Here is an 18973-nt window from a genome sequence, read left to right on the forward strand (position 1 = left end):
CTACACTAGTGTAGTGCTGTTAGTATTATGTATAGTATATGCAGTATATAATCTTATACCGTGTCATCGAAACAATCCCATGGAAACTCCCGACCCAGCTTTCCCCAGAAACTCTAATTACCTTCACGATCATCTGGTCAGATCTCTTCCTCTCCTCGAAACCCTTTCGGAGCGTATCAGGGTATCACCGGCATGATCACTCCCGAGTGCGCCTCGCGTTACCTAGGAGGCCTCGATCCTCGGGGGCGGGATCCGTCATACGTGGGCTGGATCGGTCGAGCCAACTGACCCTGCGAGTGGGAAGATGGTACTGTACCTACAGTAGGTAAGCTCTGACACCTGACAATGTACCCTCACAAAGCTGGTTCCTCGCGGGAACGAGCTTCGTCCAAAAAGGGCTTTCTTTGCACGTCACAAGCGGCGCGAACACAACCCAAGGTGCGGCGCGTCTCAGCATAGAATTCGCCGCAACGGAGGGACACCACCCAACCAGCGTGGACCACAGCGATCGGGTGGACAAAGAGTGACGGCAAGGTCGAAGAGAAATCATCCCGCCACAAGGTTCTTTCGCCAGGGTTGGGGAATTGCAGCGGGTCCAATGATCGATCAGAGAAGCGGGCCCCAGTGTTGCGTCAAAGAAAGGGAGCGAAGCCCACAACGGAGAAACTACAGCTCACAGGGTAGAAAACATAGAACATCGGGAGTCCATTAGTATAGGGGTCGGAGGTCCTGCAGAACCGCGTCAGATTTCCCCTGGGCTGAAAACACGGATTAGGTTATATAGTTGCACGTGCAAGGACGCGCAGGATCGCGGGGACAAGCAGAGCGTCGATCAGAAAGGGGGCCTCGATATCAATATCTCCGTACCTGCAGCTGCCTCGAGGCATTGGCGGAGAAAGAGATTAATTGAAAAGGGGCGTTTCGAAAACAAAAAAAGAAAGGACTGCACAGTCCTAGTCAAGTCCTACTAGTAGTAGTCGAATGCTAGCCCCCCCCGTGGATTCTTCGAATAGCGCGACGGTCTGGTGCAGGGTCGATCTATCCTCCCAAAAAAACTGTAGGATGCTTGGGATGCCGAAGAGGCCGCCTGTCGCAGGTAGAGATCGTTTAGGCGCCCTTCGTATTCTGGCTGAGTTCGACGGGTTTCAGCTTGGTTATTATTATCATGATGAGATTATTTGGGGCATTGACTGAGGGTATTGATCACTCGCCGGGAGGTGGAACCAGCGCGGTCGGCGGTGCCTCTCTCGCTGTGTTGCTTCCTACGTCTTTACCGCCGACAGGGGCTGCCTCTGGAAACCCGAACCTCCATCTTCCACTCCTCCCTCCACGACCGCTTGCTTCCCTTCAATCGGAGCCCCGGTTGGTTCCTCCGAATTTCTCGCTTCGAGCCTTGTACCTTTAACGCACTCTTCCAATCCGCCCCCGTGCTTCTCCCCGAACGCCACGTTTGCTCCCCTTGAAACGGCTTTCTTTCCCCGTCTCGACGCCTTCCCTGGCAATCCCGCCTCGGTCTCGAGATCGCTCGCTTCGTTTACCCGTGACTCCTGGTTGAGACGCTTCCGTTCCCTTTTGTGATTCCTGTGATTTTCCTCGATCCTGTGTCCCCGAAACCCCGTCGGCGCAGGGCAGTGTGACCGTGCCGATTTTGAGGTGGGTGAAGGCGACTGTTCACCTCCACCCTCCCGCTTCGCAACCAAATTCTACTTCCCTCGAAAACCCACTCCACGACCAAATCGCGCATTTCCCAGCCGTGGGAGAATTCGACTTTCCGAACAGACAGACCACCAAACCGGCCGGGCTTTTCTGTGGCCGCTCAGCGAATTGAGTGGACCGGGCTCCGGAGGGGCTGTCCTGAAGTTGTGGTGGTGGATTCTCAGCTGCGTTGCTGAATCGCCGAGTCCCGACACAAAAACCTTGGGGTTGGAGGACACTGCTTTATGGTCTCCAACACCGATGGGATTGCGAACTGTTCCCACCACCGTGGTGACATCTCACCGATAGCGTCGGAGCAGCCTCCCGCCATGGCTTGCATGCCGCAGTCCGACGCGTCCGACATCCCGCATCGGCCTCCATTGACGTCGCAGCAGTCGAACTCACTCCCCTCCACCCCTTACCAACATGCGCGCAACCTTTCATTCCACTCTCGCTCGCCCTCCCCCGCTCGGGGGAGCACCTCACCTCGCTCAACCCATTCCGAATCCGCACACATTCCTCCCTCCGCTCGCGTACCGCTTGGTGCATGCAAATACGAAACGGCCATGGCCAATTTTCGACGGCGAATGCCGTATTCGATCGGCGCGGACCTTTTAGAAGACGAAGAGGAAGAGATCAAAGACAAGTTGGACCCCGAGGACGAGAAGAAACTGACAGAAGCCATCATGGACCTCTACGATCGCTTATTGCCCTCGGCTGAGAGCGACGATCGCCGCCATCAACTGGTACGAAAGTTGGAGAAGTTGTTCAATGAGCAGTGGCCCGGGCACGAGATCAAGGCCAACGTCTTTGGCTCGTCGGGCAACAAACTCTGTTCGAGTGACTCGGACGGTAAGTGTTTACCTGGTCTCGGCTCTCAATCGAGAGTCGAGAGATCAATACTGAGGAGTTCGGCGGTTGACTTGCGGCAGTGGACATTTGTATTACGACCAACTTTAAAGAGCTGGAGCGCGTGTGTCTTTTGGCAGACGTATTGGCAAATCGTAAGTATTGATTCTAGAACCCCCAAAGAGCTGAACGAGTTCGTGGGGCTTTCGACTAATACGCCTGGTGAACAGACGGCATGGAACGTGTGGTTTGCGTCTCCCATGCAAAGGTTCCCATTGTGAAGATCTGGGACCCCGAGTTAAAGTTGGCCTGTGACATGAACGTGAATAATTCACTGGCCCTGGAAAATACACGCATGATCCGCACCTATGTCGACGTTGATTCGCGCGTACGACCGCTGGCGATGTGCGTCAAGCATTGGACGAAGCGACGGGTGCTCAATGACGCCGGCACGGGAGGTACCCTGAGCTCGTACACCTGGATCTGCCTCATCATCAACTTTCTGCAAACGAGGAATCCCCCGATTCTTCCGAGTCTTCAGGCTCGTCCCCACCCGAAGAAGACTACCCCCGATGGCTTGGTCTATTCGTTCGACGATGATCTCGACACCTTGGGCACTTTTGGTTGGGACAACAAGCAGTCTGTGGGAGAGCTGTTTTTCGAGTTTTTCCGTTACTATGGCTACGAGATCAATTACGAGGACTATGTCGTCTCGGTGCGTGAGGGCAAGCTGATTCGGAAAGATCTCAAGGGGTGGCATTTCCTCTCCAACAATCGGCTGTGCGTGGAGGAACCTTTCAACACCTCACGGAATCTGGGAAATACTGCCGATGACACTTCGTTCCGGGGCTTGCATATGGAATTGCGGCAGGCCTTCAAGCATGTAGCGCAAGGCGACCTTGCCAAATGTTGCGAACAGTACGAGTTTCCTCGCGAGGAACGGAGAGTCGAGCGACCTCGACCACAGGCGCGATCGATCATTACTCCGTTTCCCCCAAACCGTCGAGGAGGTGGCGGCGCCAACGGCAGCCTGTTCCATGGCAATGGCACTGGCAGTGGTGGTGGTGCCAATGGGACAAACGGCGTCAGTGGAAGTCACGGTGCCAACAGCAATGGCAGCATGAACGGTAGCACCAATGGCAGCTATGGCGGAGGCCGTGGGGGGCGATATAACAACGGTCAATCCAGAAGCGGGCTTGCCGGTGGTCGTCGAACATCCAACACGGGGCCGCGGTCTAATCATCATGCATTTCGCCCATTGAACCCCACGAATACCTCAGACCTATCCCTGCAGGCCCAGCAGCAGGCCCAGTACATGCTGCACGACCAGCTGTATCAGCAGATCCAACTTCTCCAAGCCCAAGAGGCAGAGCTGAGGATGCAACTGCACAACCAAGCTCTGATCACTGGGCGGCCTCCTCCAGTCTTTCTACGTCAGCCTTTCATTTCCTTTCCAATGCTTCAAGGGCAAGAGACTTCCGGTGAAGAGAATTCTCGTTCACGATCAGGGACAGTGAACCATCCGCCACTTACCCCCTCTCAACGGCAGCCGCCAATCTCCAACCCTACCTATGCCTCCGTGAGTGCTTCTGGCACACAGGGTAGCACCACGAATCCTCCTTCTCCATCTACCGCCAGCACTGTTCCTGATCTTCGCCGCAACCCCCGCCGGTCGTCTGTTGTAAATGAGTCACCAAAAGCCTCGCTTCGGGCGCAGTCACAGCCTGCACGACCTCAAAACTCGCCATCTTTTCCGAATTTCACGCACCTTTACACGAGCATTCCGCAAATTCACGATATATCTTATGTCACCAAACAACGCCCTGCGCCCGAGCCGTCGGAAGGTGGAGAAGGCAGTGGAGACGAAACCACAATGCCTCCCAACAGTCTCTCGAGCAATGGATCTCACTCGGATTCCGTAGACGAGAACCGTGCTCAGGACCTGTTAGGTTATTACTTGTCCCCCCAGCAGCTCCAATTTTATCAACAACATTCAATGTTGCCACCCTTGGCAGCTAATATGGGCATGCTGCAGAATGGATACCCGTCATTTCTCTCTGGTCATCCGGATTATCGGTCCGCTGAAAGTTTCTTCTCAGCGGAGGAGTCGAGTATGCGCCCCGATCAGACTGCCACGTCTGCGCCAATGAAATCTTCCGGATCACAGTCGCAGCCTCGTTCAGCATCGTCGCGCCCTGCCACAACTGCTGATCGTGGCGGTCCGCTGATTGTGGATGGCTCAGTACGTCCGACTGAGCACCGCCCGTCATATGGATCGGAGTACCTGCCAGTGGATCCGTATACCCCGGGGACTCATTATACGTCAACTTCCGATGAGAACATTATGAACACGCCGGCGAGCTTCTCCGATTCCTTGTCTCAGGATTTCCAGGATCCAGGTCCCTTCGAGATGGAACAAGTGCCTGTTTTCAAGTCTCCTTTTGAGTTGCAAAAGCAGAACAATAGCAACGTGGAGACGCAACAAGAAAAACCAAATGGCCAGCCTGAGCTGCTTGCCAGTCGACTGCAAAACTTCCACCTGTCAAATGCCGAGAAACTCGCCCAATCTCACTCGACCAGCAAGACAAGCAAGAACACTTCTTCGCAGCATGCTTCTGGCAAGGATACGGCCCAGTCGAAGAATCAAGCGTCATCCAACGAGAAGTCCAACCAAGCTTCAGGTGCACAGGAAAGCCGACAGGCCCATCAAAATTCGAAGCGGCGCACAAATGGGGCCGATGCCTCGGAGAAGGCCAATGGCGTCAGCCACAGCCATAGTCAAAAGTCCAAACCGAAGGGTCGACAGGATACTTCGCACAATTCCTCCAATACGAACGGCGATTCAAAGGATCACCCGCCGAAGAAATCCAGTGCGGCAACCAACGGAACAACTGATCACAACCACGGCGGATGGCAGACCACCAAGAAAAAGCATCGTCGCAATGCCAAGGCATCTGCCGACCCACGCAATGTGGTCATCACCTGCGGTCCAGAACCCCTTCCTGCTGACGAGTCCATGCGAAAGGGCGGATGAAGGGCGACCGCCATATCGAAATTACTGTCATATTGATCAGTTAAATCTCACGAAACGAAACCAAAAGCGCTAGTGCCATCCTCAAAAAACATACCCAGTTTCAGAGCCTCCCGTGTTTTCAAACCATATATTCAGCCTTGTGTTTTTTCCGGAGTATCAGCATCAAATCCTTTCGCTGGGCATTCTGCTTTGCATCAATGTTCCATTTTCATTCCGGTGTCAAGGTTTTGTGGGAGGTCATACGCGAATCGAATCCCATCAACGAAAACTGAAAGAGAAGAAGATTGAAGGAAAGAGACCTAAGATTCGTCATGTTCATTATCATCTGTCAAGAATCCACGCAACGACGCACAGCAACGAGAATCTGTTTTCACAACCCGTGTTTTTGTGCTTCCTCGTTGAAGCTTTCTGGAGTTTTTCATGTGTTGATAGGGCTAGATCCCCGGGGTTCTGTTTTTGCCGTGTTTTCTCTTTTTTTGTGAAGTGTCTGGATCCTTATGGTGCCATTTTTTTCGGTTGTACAAAAAGAGAGTTAACAGATCCCCATGCCGTTCAAATATCATTGAGAAACCACCAAAAAAAAAATCGAAAAAAGATTCAATGCATTTCATCTTGTCATGTAGTTGTAGCTGTTCCTGAATAACGTTCATACATGTAGCGAAGGCGATCAGCGATGATCGAGCGTGGGATAAAATATGATCGGAGTCGGTTCATCGCTGGGACGTAGATAGAACAATAGAGCACCGAAGACCTGTAATCGGCCAAACAGTCAATTTCATGGCGACAGCTTTTTGTACAACTGAGTCCGACAATAAGATCACCGACTGATGAAACAGAAAGAAGGAAAAAAGAAGCAGGACGCGCAAGCTGCTTTCTATCAATCAATTTACGAGCCCTTGTTGCGTTGTCATTGTGCCATGCATATCACGTTTGCCGTCATGCCTGGGTAGTACAAGAATGTCAAAATACATGTCGGGGTTAAAGAGAGCGTACAGGGAACATGTTGCGCCATTCTTTTGCACGTTTGGTGAGAATCAACCTCGTCTGCGAACGGCCGTGAATCTAGAGCGTGATGCTTTTGACGTGCATTTGGAAATGGATTGAGAGGGATGATGACATACAAAAGTCTTGAGAAACTTAGCGGGAACCGTTTGTTGATCGTCTATCGGCATCTGTCTTTGATCATTTTTGGAACGCTGTTGCTTCTCCAACTTTTGGCATTGCATAAGAACACGATGTCGCCATAACGAAGTGAATTTTACAGTGGAGATTCGAATTTTATAGACACGTATACGTAATGGCATTTATTGCATATCCTCTGGAACAAAAGTATGCTGAGGGGACGTTGTGAGCGGGGTTATAGTACATCAGAAATCAAGCTCAAGCCCGAACGGGCAGTATATGTCAGGATGATTGATCGCTTTTTGGGGGCGAAAACGGCGGGGGAATTAAATCACATAGAAGGGCTGAAGCAGGCCCAAGCCGAGACAAAACGAAAATGCGAGATTATAGTAATAGGGGAGGACCCGCCGCTGAGAAACACAATATGTTCATCAAAAGGTGTATGGGAAGGTTTTGTCGATCATTAGTACCAAATTTCGGCATAGATGTATGGGAAAATTACAACACAGGCTGTCCAGAAGACCATGACAGACCGGAATGGGAAGAGAATGAGGTGTGTCAGAGGGGTATCACGGAATAGGACCCAAATGGAGAGGAACGCTACGGTGAAGAAGTGAGAGAAGAGGATAAGAGGTTGCTTGATGAGGCCGGCGAGAAGACCAACAGGCCCCCCGACGGGACCGATCTGGAAATAGCGGAAGCAGCCTCGTTGGAGAGCGCGGAGGTTGACATCTGCGAAGAATCAGTACTGGACGAGTATAAAATTAATAGAGAGAGAAGGACATACCGTCAGCAGCAAAGAGGGAATATAGAGCTTGCGCGAGAATGTTGATGACAGACGAAGAGTTCTTCCTGGCCCAGTGGAATCGAGCGAGTTGTTTCAAGACCAGGGTGGTATTTCCCAGGTCGGGAACAGTCTCGGGGCTCAGGAGCTCGCGAATGACACACACATCATTGAGCGCGACAGTCATTCCACCACCGGTCAAAGGATGCCGCATGTTGAGCGCATCACCCAGAATCATCATACCGGGTATTTTGTTGGCTGCGGCGGGCAAGAATGAATTTGGCATTGACCGCAGGTTGCCCTTCTCCAGGGCCGCCTCGAACGATGCCTGAGCACCCTTAGGGAGCGAGGGAAGAATGACATTCTTCATATAGCCCTTGACACCGCCATTTTTCACAGACGCGGCCGGAAGGTTTTCGGGGATGTCGATTAGGATGCGGGTTTCGTGGGTTCCGATCTGGTACATGAGGACGGGCGGGTTGTCGCTAAGCTGGACGTGGCCGTAGCATGGTGAGGGGAGGGTAGCGTCGATCATCTCGAGGCCGTAGAACTTCGAACGGCGCTTGGGGGTGTGCGGGTGGTACATCTTGCCGAACTTGGAGGCGTAGCCGTCAGCGGCGACGGTGAGCTGGGCGAAGTAGCAGTCTTTGAGATCGTTCGTGACACACTCCACACCGAGAACTTGCGACGGCTTTGTCGACGACATCACCAGCGAAGTTGCGGTAGTCTCAATGACCGTGACGTTGGGGCAGGCGAGCGCCGCCTCCCGCAATTTCATCACGAAGCGGCCATGGTGGAACGCCCGTCCGAGAGGAGCGGGCGACGAGGGGGTGTCCTTGGGGTACTCGAGCTGAACGGGTTCTCCAAAGTATGTCACGTAGTATCCTTTCACCTCAATCGCGTCGATCTCCTCGAGACAATCGCGCAAGCCAAGCTGTTCCAACGCCTGCACGCCTCCGGGCTGGAGCAATTCGCCAACAATGCGATCGGGCTCCTTCATAGACTTTTCCAGCAGGATTATGCTTCGCCCTTGTCTTCCCAGTGCAACAGCCAGGGCACATCCCAGAACACCGGCACCGACGATCACAATGTCGGCCTCGTGGTATTCGATGCGGCGCTGGGCGGCCTGTTGAGATTTCGAGGCATGGCCGTTCACGGGGGCCATTGTAGCGGGACGTGGAGGCGATTAGAATGAGGAGGTCAGGATGAGGGCGGCCGGGGCCGCAGGGACATTCTCTTGCTTTAAGCGACGATCGATATGGGCTGATGCGCAAAAAGTTGGAGGCTCGATTGTTGGGGGAAAGGGGGAGTGGCGTGACATGTGATAACGGTCTTGGCATCGGCCAACTTTATCTGCCAATACTACCCTTATAATGAACTATACAGCCCAGCTTGAGCCTTAGCAGTAGGAGGTCAGCCATAGGGGGCAGCAGCAATAAAAAGGAAAGTGCGTCATTGACCGTGTGTGTGGTATGTCTATTTATCTATTTACCAGTGCTGGGCTGATACGGCAAGAGCGTCTCACTCGGCTTCAAGCCTAGGTTAAACCGGAGGAAAAGTATCAGGCATACCACCGCTGCATAGAGAATAGTAACAGATCAAAAGTTTCAAAGGAAATATTTGCAATTGAGACCACCCTAGGGTAAATTTGGGTTTGTTTTTGTTCAGATCTACTCGTTCTGGTGAAGATTCGGCAGGAATATATTTTCCGCTGAGCTGATGGCAATAATTGGCTGCAGCCCCGCCTGGCCTCTCTTTGATTGTTAATCCGCTGCTCTAGAACCTGTGAGTGTATTTGGCCTATATATCTCCTTCTCACATTACATCAGGGTGCCATTAAAGATCTGAGGAGTCATATCTTTTCAATCATGCCATCGAAATTACTCCTGACAGGCGCGACAGGCTTCATGTATGTTCAAATCGTTGCGCCTCATCTGACAGGAACAGACTAGAACTGACAATGACTATCTAAGCGGGGGCACTGTGCTGCATCAGCTACTGAACACATCTGACCCCGGAATCAAATCTCTGTCTATCACGGCCGTCGTTCGCAAACCCGCTGATGCGGATCGACTGGCGAAAGAAGGACTCCAGACTGTTCTTGTGAATGGCCTTGACGATGACGAAGCACTCGAACAAGCAGCCAGCAAGCACGACATCGTGGTGAACGTCGCAACTGGGTTCCACGCCACATCCACCAAGTCGCTGATCCGAGGACTCGGAAAAAGACGAGAGCAGACAGGAAAGGACGTCTATTACCTCCACGTAAGTTGTTACAGCGCTTTATAGTGGCAAGTAAATACTTACAAGCGCTTCTTAGCTATCCGGAACAACCTGTGTCTCTGTCCCAGCCACTAGAGAGTCACCGTTTGAGTTACGAGCATTCTCCGACCGGGACGAAGACATCTATGAGTATGAACTACTCCGCGAAGCCTACGAGCCATACGCTCAACGAACCGCCGAGGTTGCCGCCATCGAGACCGGGGAACTCTGCCAGGTCAAGACGTACATCGTGATGCCCCCAACTGTCTATGGCCGTGGTACTGGATTCTTCCGGACCCAGTCGCACCAGATTCCAACACTGATTAGAAATGCCCTCAAAACTGGATATGCTGAGCATGTCGAGACCGGGGTCGCACGGCTCGGCCATGTTCACGTGGAGGACCTTGCCCGGCTATACGCATTGCTCGTGTCGAAAGTCGTGGAGGGAGCAAGCATTGTTTCCGGTCGACATGGCTATTATTTTGCAGATACTGGCTATCACTTATGGTCCGAAGTGACCAGCGAAATCGGCAAGGTCGGCCATGAACTTGGTGTTTTGAAATCTCCCATGCCTAGGGCTATCAGTCTTGAAGATGCAGCACACAAGTTTGCTGATGGTGACGTCAAATATGCAGAGGCATGTTTTGCTTCCAAGTTAGTATTCAATTGTTTTCGATTGACTTCAAGCACGAACCAAAGCTAACAAGCCAACAGCTCGCATACTCGAACTGAGAAAGCATATGATTTGGGATGGCGGCCTGTGAACACCGAGTCTGACTTTGTGAACTCTATCCGCATTACAGTGGAGGATGTATTGAAGGAACAAGAACAAAATGCATAGCCGCATAAGAAGTACATTCTCCAAACATTTCCCATTCTTTCTACCAAACATTTAGATCTCTTTGAACATGAAAAAAATGACAAACAATGCATATGATATACCGTGGGAAATATACATTAACCTCAGTAACTCAGATTGCACGTATACTAGAAATGATAAACCCTCAATTCAGTACCCATTTTATGAGTGCCCACAATCACCACGTCACACAAGACTTCTTGGTTGTCAATTTCACGAATGTACGCAAGACTTTAGGCGATTGTTTTCGCCTGGAACCCTTTCGACCCTTCTAGAACAAAGCCCAGCCCGTGCGAGATCCTCTTGATATTTACCGGTACTCAAGTATCTCGATCATTGCTACTGCCTCCCCGGTGCAATTATATCAACCCTGTTCCTGCCCGTCCGCCAGTAGATTTTACTTGGATGGAGGTCTACATTCGGGCACTCACACCACTCCATAGGAGCCGGACGATATGGGGCGCACAACCTCCACCAGTACTTAGCATGAGACTTTTAAGTCAACACACTTGACAATTTCAAGACCTGTTACAGTTCCTGCCCTGACTGTTTGAGGGTGCTCTATCTTATCATGTTCCTGCGGCTTTGAACAGAGACGTCTTCGTATCAAGTTGCATCTCGAGCCAAAAATCAAAATATGGTCGTCACATTCTGAAGAGCGAGATACACCTTGCTCAAGAAGAGGCTAAGATATTCCGAGATAGCTTTGATGGACAGTGGAGTCAGTGGATCTTGAAAGAGACTCGGAAAAGACTTGCCTGGGTTATATATGGTCTCGACAGTTCGTTCCCATGTTTATTATATCTCCCCGCCGCAGACAGCATTGCAGAGTTCAAGAGCATGGGATGTCCATGCAATGAGGAGCTTTGGCACGCAGTAAATTCACAGCACTGGAAAGACTTACTCGGCTGCGCGTCATTGCCTCCAGAGAGAACATTCGCCTCGGTTATTCATCCGTTCTTAGGCCCTCCGAACTTGGGCCGCGCTACCAGTGTTCTTTCGGATTCATTCCGCGTGCAACCTTCACTATCAAGCTCCATCGGTCTAAATTCATGGACCCGCTACCTGATTCTCACCACAATCTTGGTGCAGAGCTTTGAGCTTTCTCAGCAGATTACCATGACTGCCGAAGCCACACTCGAATCGAATACATGGCAAACCGCGGGAGAAGCTGTCGCGGCTTCGATCCACGTAGTTGACTCTGGATTCGGGGGCCTTTGACTCCGGACATACAAGAGCACTATGCACAGCTGGTTACCCGGTGCTCTTCGAGAAACGAGCCCAGTCCGAGGCTGTCAGTATCTACGCAAGAAGTATTGCGCTCTCCGGCAGAGAGAAAGTCCAATCTTGAACGTGAGTAGCTCGATATTCATTTCTGAGCCATAATTCCTCTGCTCCTTGCTAAGGCTTGAACAGAAATGCTCCTTATCTGGGAAAATGCATACTCGATAATCTCTGTCACCGAAATACCAGCCTACCCTTGCTCTAAACATTTTGATCAAGTTGTAGCGATTCACCTCCGACTCGGAAGGCTGATACTGCATCTCCCCATTCTGGATCTTCAAAATGTGCTTGGAAAGTCAGGGACCTCGAAGATCGTTCCGACCATGGATAAGATGCATCATATCTTCGAAGCTCATCCCGACACATCAGTCGGCGCATTTATTCACTGTCTTCAGACCATAAAAGACCTCCAGCTAGAGCCTTCACACAGCGCGACATATCTTGCGCTGATGGAACCTCCGAGGATCATTGCATGTTTTCTTAGTGGCGTTTTTGTCTGGGCTTTGATTAGTTGCATTGATCGCGGTCAGGTGGTTTCTCTACAAGAGGCGTCTCGGGACTTTACACAATTGAATGGATTCCTTGCGGGTGTCAGAGAGGCACTGACGAAGGCATCGGGACATAGGGGTTTAAGAGATGGCAAGGGAGATAAGAGTCTTATTCTCTTCGCAGCCGCCGACGTGTTGGGTAGGATGACTCTATGGAAAGCCTCACTCTATATGGCATTATTGTTGTGCCATCGAGCCAAAGCAACAACATCCCCGAGTACTTCCTAGACCCGGTCCTTGAGTCTATTCGAGTCTGATTTTCATCGATATAAAGTGCCCAGGCCGGAATTTCGGAGTTCATTTAGAAATAGTTCTCCGCACGCCCCGCACTTCCGCCCCTTTCCCCTCTCACATGAGCGGGGTATCCCGCGGAATATAGATATGATGCAAGAAAAAATGAATCTCACCAAGTACTTTTTGCTTCTTACGATATTTTTGTTCAATTTCCAGCGTCCTTTTACCATGGCGACTACGGTCGGAAAGGTGCGGTCATTCTACAATGTCCCCTTCGTCCCCGTTGGATATACTTGAACGCTAACGCAGAACATTTCAGACAATTACATGCAAGGTATGGGACATGGGATTTGAGAACCAGTGATGAGGCGATTCGAAGTCGAGACGAACGAAGAAAAAAGACGAGACAGGAACCGGACTGACTGGCAAACCAAAGGCTGCAATTGCATGGAATGCAAAGGAGCCTCTCTCCATTGAAGATGTCGAGGTAGCACCTCCCAAGGCCCACGAGGTGCGCATCAAGGTTCTTCACACTGGAGTGTGTCACACGGGTAAGCAGGGCTCTCATCACGCAAAGCTAAACACAGCTGACGGTGCCATCCAGACCAGTACACACTATCCGGTAGCGACCCAGAAGGCGCATTCCCATCCATCCTCGGTCACGAGGGTGCTGGCATTGTTGAATCCGTCGGTCAAGGAGTGACTAATGTCAAGCCCGGCGACTATGTCATTGCACTCTAGTGAGTCATTCAAGAGTTCCAACCGGGTTTCAGTGATTCTTACCGTATTAGCACCCCGGAATGCGGCGACTGCAAATTTTGCCGATCAGGCAAAACCAATCTCTGCGGGAAGATTCGCGACACCCAAGGCAAAGGCGTCATGCCCGACGGCACTTCACGCTTCCGAGCCCGTGGAAAAGATATTCTTCACTTCATGGGTTGCTCGACCTTCTCTCAGTATACCGTTCTAGCCGATATCTCCGTTGTTGCGGTCACCAATCGAATCGGCACTGACCGATCTTGCTTGCTTGGATGCGGAATCACAACTGGATACGGAGCAGCAGTGGTTACAGCCAAGGTTGAAGAAGGCTCGACCATTGCTGTGTTTGGTGTAGGCTGTGTTGGGTTATCGATTGTGCAGGGTGCTGCGCGACAGAAGGCAGGCCGGATCATTGCTATTGATCTCAATGATTCCAAGGAATACTGGGCACGGAAATTCGGTGCGACTGATTTCATTAACCCTATGAAGATTTCGAGGAACAGACTGCTTCAAGAGCATCTGGTTGAGATGACGGACGGAGGATGTGATTATACCTTTGACTGCACCGGGAATGTCACCGTGATGCGGACTGCCCTGGAGGCTTGCCATAAGGGATGGGGCGAGAGCATTGTGATTGGCGTGGCTGCTGCGGGTCAGGAAATCAAAACACGACGTGAGTCAAATCTCTTAAGTACCTGGCTCGGTGTTTACTAACACAATATGCAGCATTCCAACTTGTCACCGGAAGAAAATGGAGGGGCTGTGCCTTTGGCGGCGTGAAGGGCCGATCGCAGCTGCCGGGCTTGGTGGATGACTATCTGAATGGTCAGCTCAAGGTAGACGAATTTATCACTCACCGTCTACCTTTGAATCGTCTGGGCGAGGCCTTTGGTCTCATGAAGTCAGGCGATTGCATTCGCTGCGTTGTGGACATGAGCTAGAATCGACAAAATCGACAAAATGACGTTCAAGGGGGTCTACATATGGGAAAATTTATGACTTGTGGATACCACTATTGACTGCTGCATTTTGTAGAGCCTTTGGGAAAGTGTGATCTTTTCAAAGCGATAGATACGCTATCTGAGATTACTCTTTCCATCACGTAGTATTTTTTTTTAGACGGGACGAACAAACGTCGGACGAGACGCTTGGCTGTCGTTAAACCGTTCTGGTCACCTCCAGGCTGAGGACTTCACTCAATAAAGATGCAATCACATGCGACCGCTAAACTGGACACCAGCTTTGACAAAGTTCAACCGCTTATCAACTGTGGCTCCTATAGATAGGACAACTCGCGTGGCACGGAAAACACACCCCACATTTCCCCGCACTTCCAAGGTACCCCTCATCGGAAAGCCTTACTACAATTGTATATACATTTTCGATGCCATGGAATTTTTTTGATATTCTTCCAGATGTCATTTCAGTGATGATTTTCCGCAAACAATTAAGGGTGGTTATGCGACAGCATTACAGAACAATAAGGTGGGTAGATCGACGACACAAGTGTTTCCATTAGCGTGTTCAATCTGGAAAACCTAAATGCAAAAGACAATACGCTGCTACCTACAGTTTTGCTCTCTCTTCAGTGTTCAGCTCCCGCCGAATTGGCCCTCCCCGGCTCCCATCACCCAAGAAAGTGTCATTCTGCGCCGCGTAGTCCTTTCGGAACCGCCACTTTTGAGCAAGGTGCGGCGGCAGATTCTTCTTGATGGCGAGCGACATGTAAGATCCGAGCAGGGGTAAGAATTTGAAAGCACTGTGTGATGCGGTCAGTGGATATACACGGTATGTTGAGAAGGTGACATACTGTCCACTACCTCCTCCGCCCAGGAACAGGTTACTATAATCAGGGTGATAATCCATGATAAAATCGCCGCTCGGCGTATCAGTATACCAGCACATAGCAAGCCTCTCAAATGGCCGATCAGCCACTTCAGGCAGGATCTCACGCAAACCGTCTCTCAGCCGCGTTTCTGCATCGGCCGGGACGAAATTGCGGCGTTCGCGCGGGGGAATCAGTGGTGGCGCCGAGGGGTTCGACTTGATAGCGGTGCGGTCTTCTTGACTGGGGGTGCGTGTATATCCCCATCCGTGAATTGCCATTTTCAGCATATTGGTGTCTTCATGCGGAGGGAAGTTGAACCATCCTGTTGAGAAATTCGCGTAGATCGGGAGATTCTGATACTTTTTCATCTCCTCTGGGGTTAGACGGAGATAACCGATTACTTGACCTGTTGACAAGGCTGAGTTGTACATGGGTACTAATCCTGTACACCAGGCGCCGGTCGAAAGAATAAAGTGGTCACCCTCCACTTGACTGCCGTGCAGAGTAGAGACCGCTTTGATTGTTTTGTTAGAGTCAGTCTCGAATCCGTTGACAGTCCCCTGTCTTCCGCAGATGAATGAGATACCGAGCTCGAGACAGTCGTCACGAAGCTGGCTGATAGCCTTGGCCGCATCAGCCCATCCAGCTTGGTGGTTGTGATATCCGAAAAATCCAGGTTTCGCAAGCTCTCCGGACAGCACAGGGAACTTTTCTTTCGCCGAGGCCGCGTCCTTCAGCTTTGTCCAGGGTAGTTTCTTCTTGTTGAGTGCCGAGGTTGTCTTGGCGATCCAGTCCTGGCCGTAGGGACTTGTTTTCCCAACGAGAATGTATGGAGCTGGATAGAAGATGCCTTTGTATTTGGGTGTATCGCGCCATTTCAGATACGCGTCGTAGGCAAGGCTGAGGTAGTCGTAATCACCGTAGTCGAAGCGGATTACACGCGAGATATCCGAGCTCGATCCATCGGGGACCTGGCATTGTTAGTTTCGCTGTAGGAACGATGATTTGCCTTTGTCGAGTGATGCTCTTGGCGACCCACCGGCGGCATGTGCCGATCAAGCACTACTATATTAGTGTAGCCCTCGGTTGCCAGCTGGTAGGCCGTAGATAGCCCGAATACCCCGGCGCCGACGATGACTATTTTGCTGTTCTTTTCCATGGTTGCCTCCCAAAGTGTTTCTGGTGTATACGGGAGATGAGACAAATTGATCAAAAAGCGGGGAGCGCACAGCACTTTCATACTTGCGACTCCTCACCGTAGACTGCCATCGCGGCGAAACTCCGGTCACGTGGGCGGCATTCCGACCTGTCTGTTAAATATTCGCCAATTTTTCGTTGGCTTGTTGCTGTGTAGATACTATCCTGTGCTATACTTTTCTGGTTCTAGTCAGTTTTTAAATCTGTGTGTACTGAAATGTCCCAAGTTCTGAAGGCACGGTCAGCGCGAACAGTGCCAGTGTCTCTTTGTCGATGCAGATTACGAAAAGGTCCAAGTACTAGTAATTGCTAGGATTTACCGTCTGGGTTCTTGATTCTAGGTAGTTCTTTAAGCACGTAGATTTCAAATTGAATTTTCAGCGTATGTATTGCATTGCCTTTCCACTTTGGAGTATGTATGATGTTGTATACATTGTATTCATGCCTATAACCATGATACTCCCATAGAATTCTCGGAACCAAAAATACAGCCACTTGATGCAGTATTAATTGCTCGCGATCAAGCAAAAGAGGGATGAATCCTCCCACTCGCCCGACCAGACAACCTCTCTCTCATAAGCACCTCATAAATATGTCCCGCCCACTCACAACAAACCCTCCTCGTATCCTTCGGGTCAATAATCTCCTCCACGCCAAAAGCATTCGCCGTCCGCACAGGATTCATCAAGCGCAAATACTCCTCTTCCAAATCCCGATACCGCTCCTCCTTCTTCCCGATCTTCTCAGCCTCGCGCAGCTCATGCCGGTGTCCTACCTCAATCCCACCGTCCAGAGGTAATGAGCCCCATTGGCCGGATGGCCACGCAACTTGCATGACTGGGTCGCGGGAACCGAGCATCACTCCGCCTGCGACGCCGAAGACACGCCGAGTCACCACGTTGAAGATTGGGACTGTGGTCGTGTAGTATGTCTTGGCTAGTTCGACTCCCCAGCGCATGGTTGCGGTTCGTTCGGCGACTGTGCCGATGGCATATCCAGCTATACACTTGTTAGAAAGAACAGCAGATACAAAAGGGCGGGCAGAGTGTACTTACGGACGTCGAGGAATTGCAGAATCGGAATATTCATCACATCGCACATTTTCAGCAGTCGCGTGAGCTTCTGACTTCCAGCAGCATCGAGTGCACCGCCATTCACCTCGCAGTTCAACGATACCACCCCAACAGGATGACCTCCCAAACGTGCAAGACCCCCAATCGCTGTCCTCCCCCAGAGAGAACCGATCTCAAACCAGGAATCCCGGTCCACAACCGAAGTGATAATGGTGCGGGGATTATACATACGCGCCTGTCGACGAGGAATGATACTGCGGAGCGCGATATCCTCGCGATCAACCGGATCATCACACCGCACAATGGGAGGAGCCTCACTGCCAGAATTGGGCAGATACCCCAAGACTGTGCGAATCTGCTCAAAACATTCGGCTTCATTGGCAGCCAGATTGTCAATCGTGCCATTTGTGCAATGGACCATCGGACCGCCCAGATCCTGAAAGTCCAGACCTTCTTCAAAGGTCGCGCCCTCGACCACCTTCGGTCCGGCATTGAACAATGCTCCGATATCCGCTGCCATCACCGAGAAATGGCAGGAGACGACTCGAGCTGCGCCAAGGCCGATCTATGCAGAATCAGCAACTGCGCCCTGCAGGAATGAAAGCTTGGTTCTCGCATGATTCTATACATACCGCAGGACCAACAACAGCACCCAAATTCGGAATCCCCATATTCAACTGCTGGATCACCGGCTTAAAAGGCGCAACATGAGGCAAATAACTCCACCCTTCCTTCTTGATAGTCGTCACACTCCCACCCCCAGAACTCCCATCAACCAGCTTCACCACCGGCACCCTCAACGCAATTGCCAACTTCTCCACATAAACCGTCTTACCCGCACTCGCCCCATCCGCATGTCCAGACCGAATACTGAAGTCATCCGCCGTAAGCAACACCTTCCTGCCGCGCAACAAGCCCGCGCCCTGGACATTATTGCTCGGCACGAACGAGACAGGCTCCTCGCGCATCGGTGCGGTCTTCTTCCAGGTGACAGTTCCAGACACGGATCCAATCTCCGTGAAGGAGCCTGGGTCCAGGAGCTGGTCGATGCGCTCGCGCACCCAAAGCTTTCCAGCTTGCTTTTGCCGCACATAGCCTCGATGATTGGGGTCGGGATTTGCGGCTATACCTTTGAGGGTGGCGATTTGGCCGAGGACATCGGAGTGGTCAGCTGGTAGGCGCGATTGCTTCTTTGATGGTTCCGCGAGGTGTGCGGAGACTTGGTTGAGTCGCTGTGTGGCTTGTTCGTTGCCTCCATTTGGCAGCTTTGAGTCGTTTTCTTTTGCCATTTTGTTGTTTGCTGGTTTATCGCATGCTGTATTATTTGTAGTATAGAGTACATGAATGGTTGGGGGACGAAGCTGGTAATGGACGGGGCCCGCTGAGGGGAAGTCGGTTGGGGCCATCCGAGGTACCTCGGCGGTCGAAACTGCCAACCCTCTTGC

General features: G+C 51.4%; 6 protein-coding genes across 6 annotated transcripts; 3 read left to right on the forward strand and 3 right to left on the reverse strand.

Annotated features, from left to right (window-relative positions):
• Window positions 1-1940: 1940 nt before the first annotated feature.
• Window positions 1941-5578, forward strand: N7532_007832 (uncharacterized protein; the record flags this gene model as incomplete). The annotated part of the gene is made up of 3 exons (XM_056620324.1): window positions 1941-2547; window positions 2628-2699; window positions 2775-5578. The coding sequence occupies 3 exons, from the start codon at window positions 1941-1943 to the stop codon at window positions 5576-5578; spliced, it is 3483 nt and encodes a 1160-aa protein (XP_056471130.1).
• Window positions 5579-7163: 1585 nt separating this feature from the next.
• erg1 (squalene monooxygenase erg1) lies at window positions 7164-8649 on the reverse strand (the record flags this gene model as incomplete). Its single annotated transcript, XM_056620325.1, has 2 exons — window positions 7164-7432; window positions 7488-8649. The coding sequence occupies 2 exons, from the start codon at window positions 8647-8649 to the stop codon at window positions 7164-7166; spliced, it is 1431 nt and encodes a 476-aa protein (XP_056471131.1).
• Window positions 8650-9352: 703 nt separating this feature from the next.
• On the forward strand, window positions 9353-10587 carry N7532_007834 (NAD dependent epimerase/dehydratase; the record flags this gene model as incomplete). Its single annotated transcript, XM_056620326.1, has 4 exons — window positions 9353-9393; window positions 9458-9749; window positions 9805-10400; window positions 10461-10587. The coding sequence occupies 4 exons, from the start codon at window positions 9353-9355 to the stop codon at window positions 10585-10587; spliced, it is 1056 nt and encodes a 351-aa protein (XP_056471132.1).
• Window positions 10588-12899: 2312 nt separating this feature from the next.
• On the forward strand, window positions 12900-14371 carry N7532_007835 (S-(hydroxymethyl)glutathione dehydrogenase/class III alcohol dehydrogenase; the record flags this gene model as incomplete). Its single annotated transcript, XM_056620327.1, has 5 exons — window positions 12900-12920; window positions 13108-13222; window positions 13276-13411; window positions 13463-14103; window positions 14157-14371. 5 exons carry the CDS (start codon window positions 12900-12902, stop codon window positions 14369-14371), a joined length of 1128 nt encoding a protein of 375 aa, XP_056471133.1.
• Window positions 14372-14996: 625 nt separating this feature from the next.
• N7532_007836 (NAD(P)/FAD-dependent oxidoreductase) lies at window positions 14997-16417 on the reverse strand (the record flags this gene model as incomplete). The annotated part of the gene is made up of 2 exons (XM_056620328.1): window positions 14997-16229; window positions 16298-16417. 2 exons carry the CDS (start codon window positions 16415-16417, stop codon window positions 14997-14999), a joined length of 1353 nt encoding a protein of 450 aa, XP_056471134.1.
• Window positions 16418-16975: 558 nt separating this feature from the next.
• N7532_007837 (acyl-CoA carboxylase subunit beta) lies at window positions 16976-18817 on the reverse strand (the record flags this gene model as incomplete). Its single annotated transcript, XM_056620329.1, has 3 exons — window positions 16976-17454; window positions 17511-18093; window positions 18161-18817. The coding sequence occupies 3 exons, from the start codon at window positions 18815-18817 to the stop codon at window positions 16976-16978; spliced, it is 1719 nt and encodes a 572-aa protein (XP_056471135.1).
• Window positions 18818-18973: the final 156 nt, after the last annotated feature.

The sequence above is a fragment of the Penicillium argentinense genome, assembly GCF_028826775.1.
Source record: "Penicillium argentinense strain IBT 30761 chromosome Unknown utg000009l_segment0_segment0, whole genome shotgun sequence".
In the NCBI taxonomy this organism is placed as follows: domain Eukaryota; kingdom Fungi; phylum Ascomycota; class Eurotiomycetes; order Eurotiales; family Aspergillaceae; genus Penicillium; species Penicillium argentinense.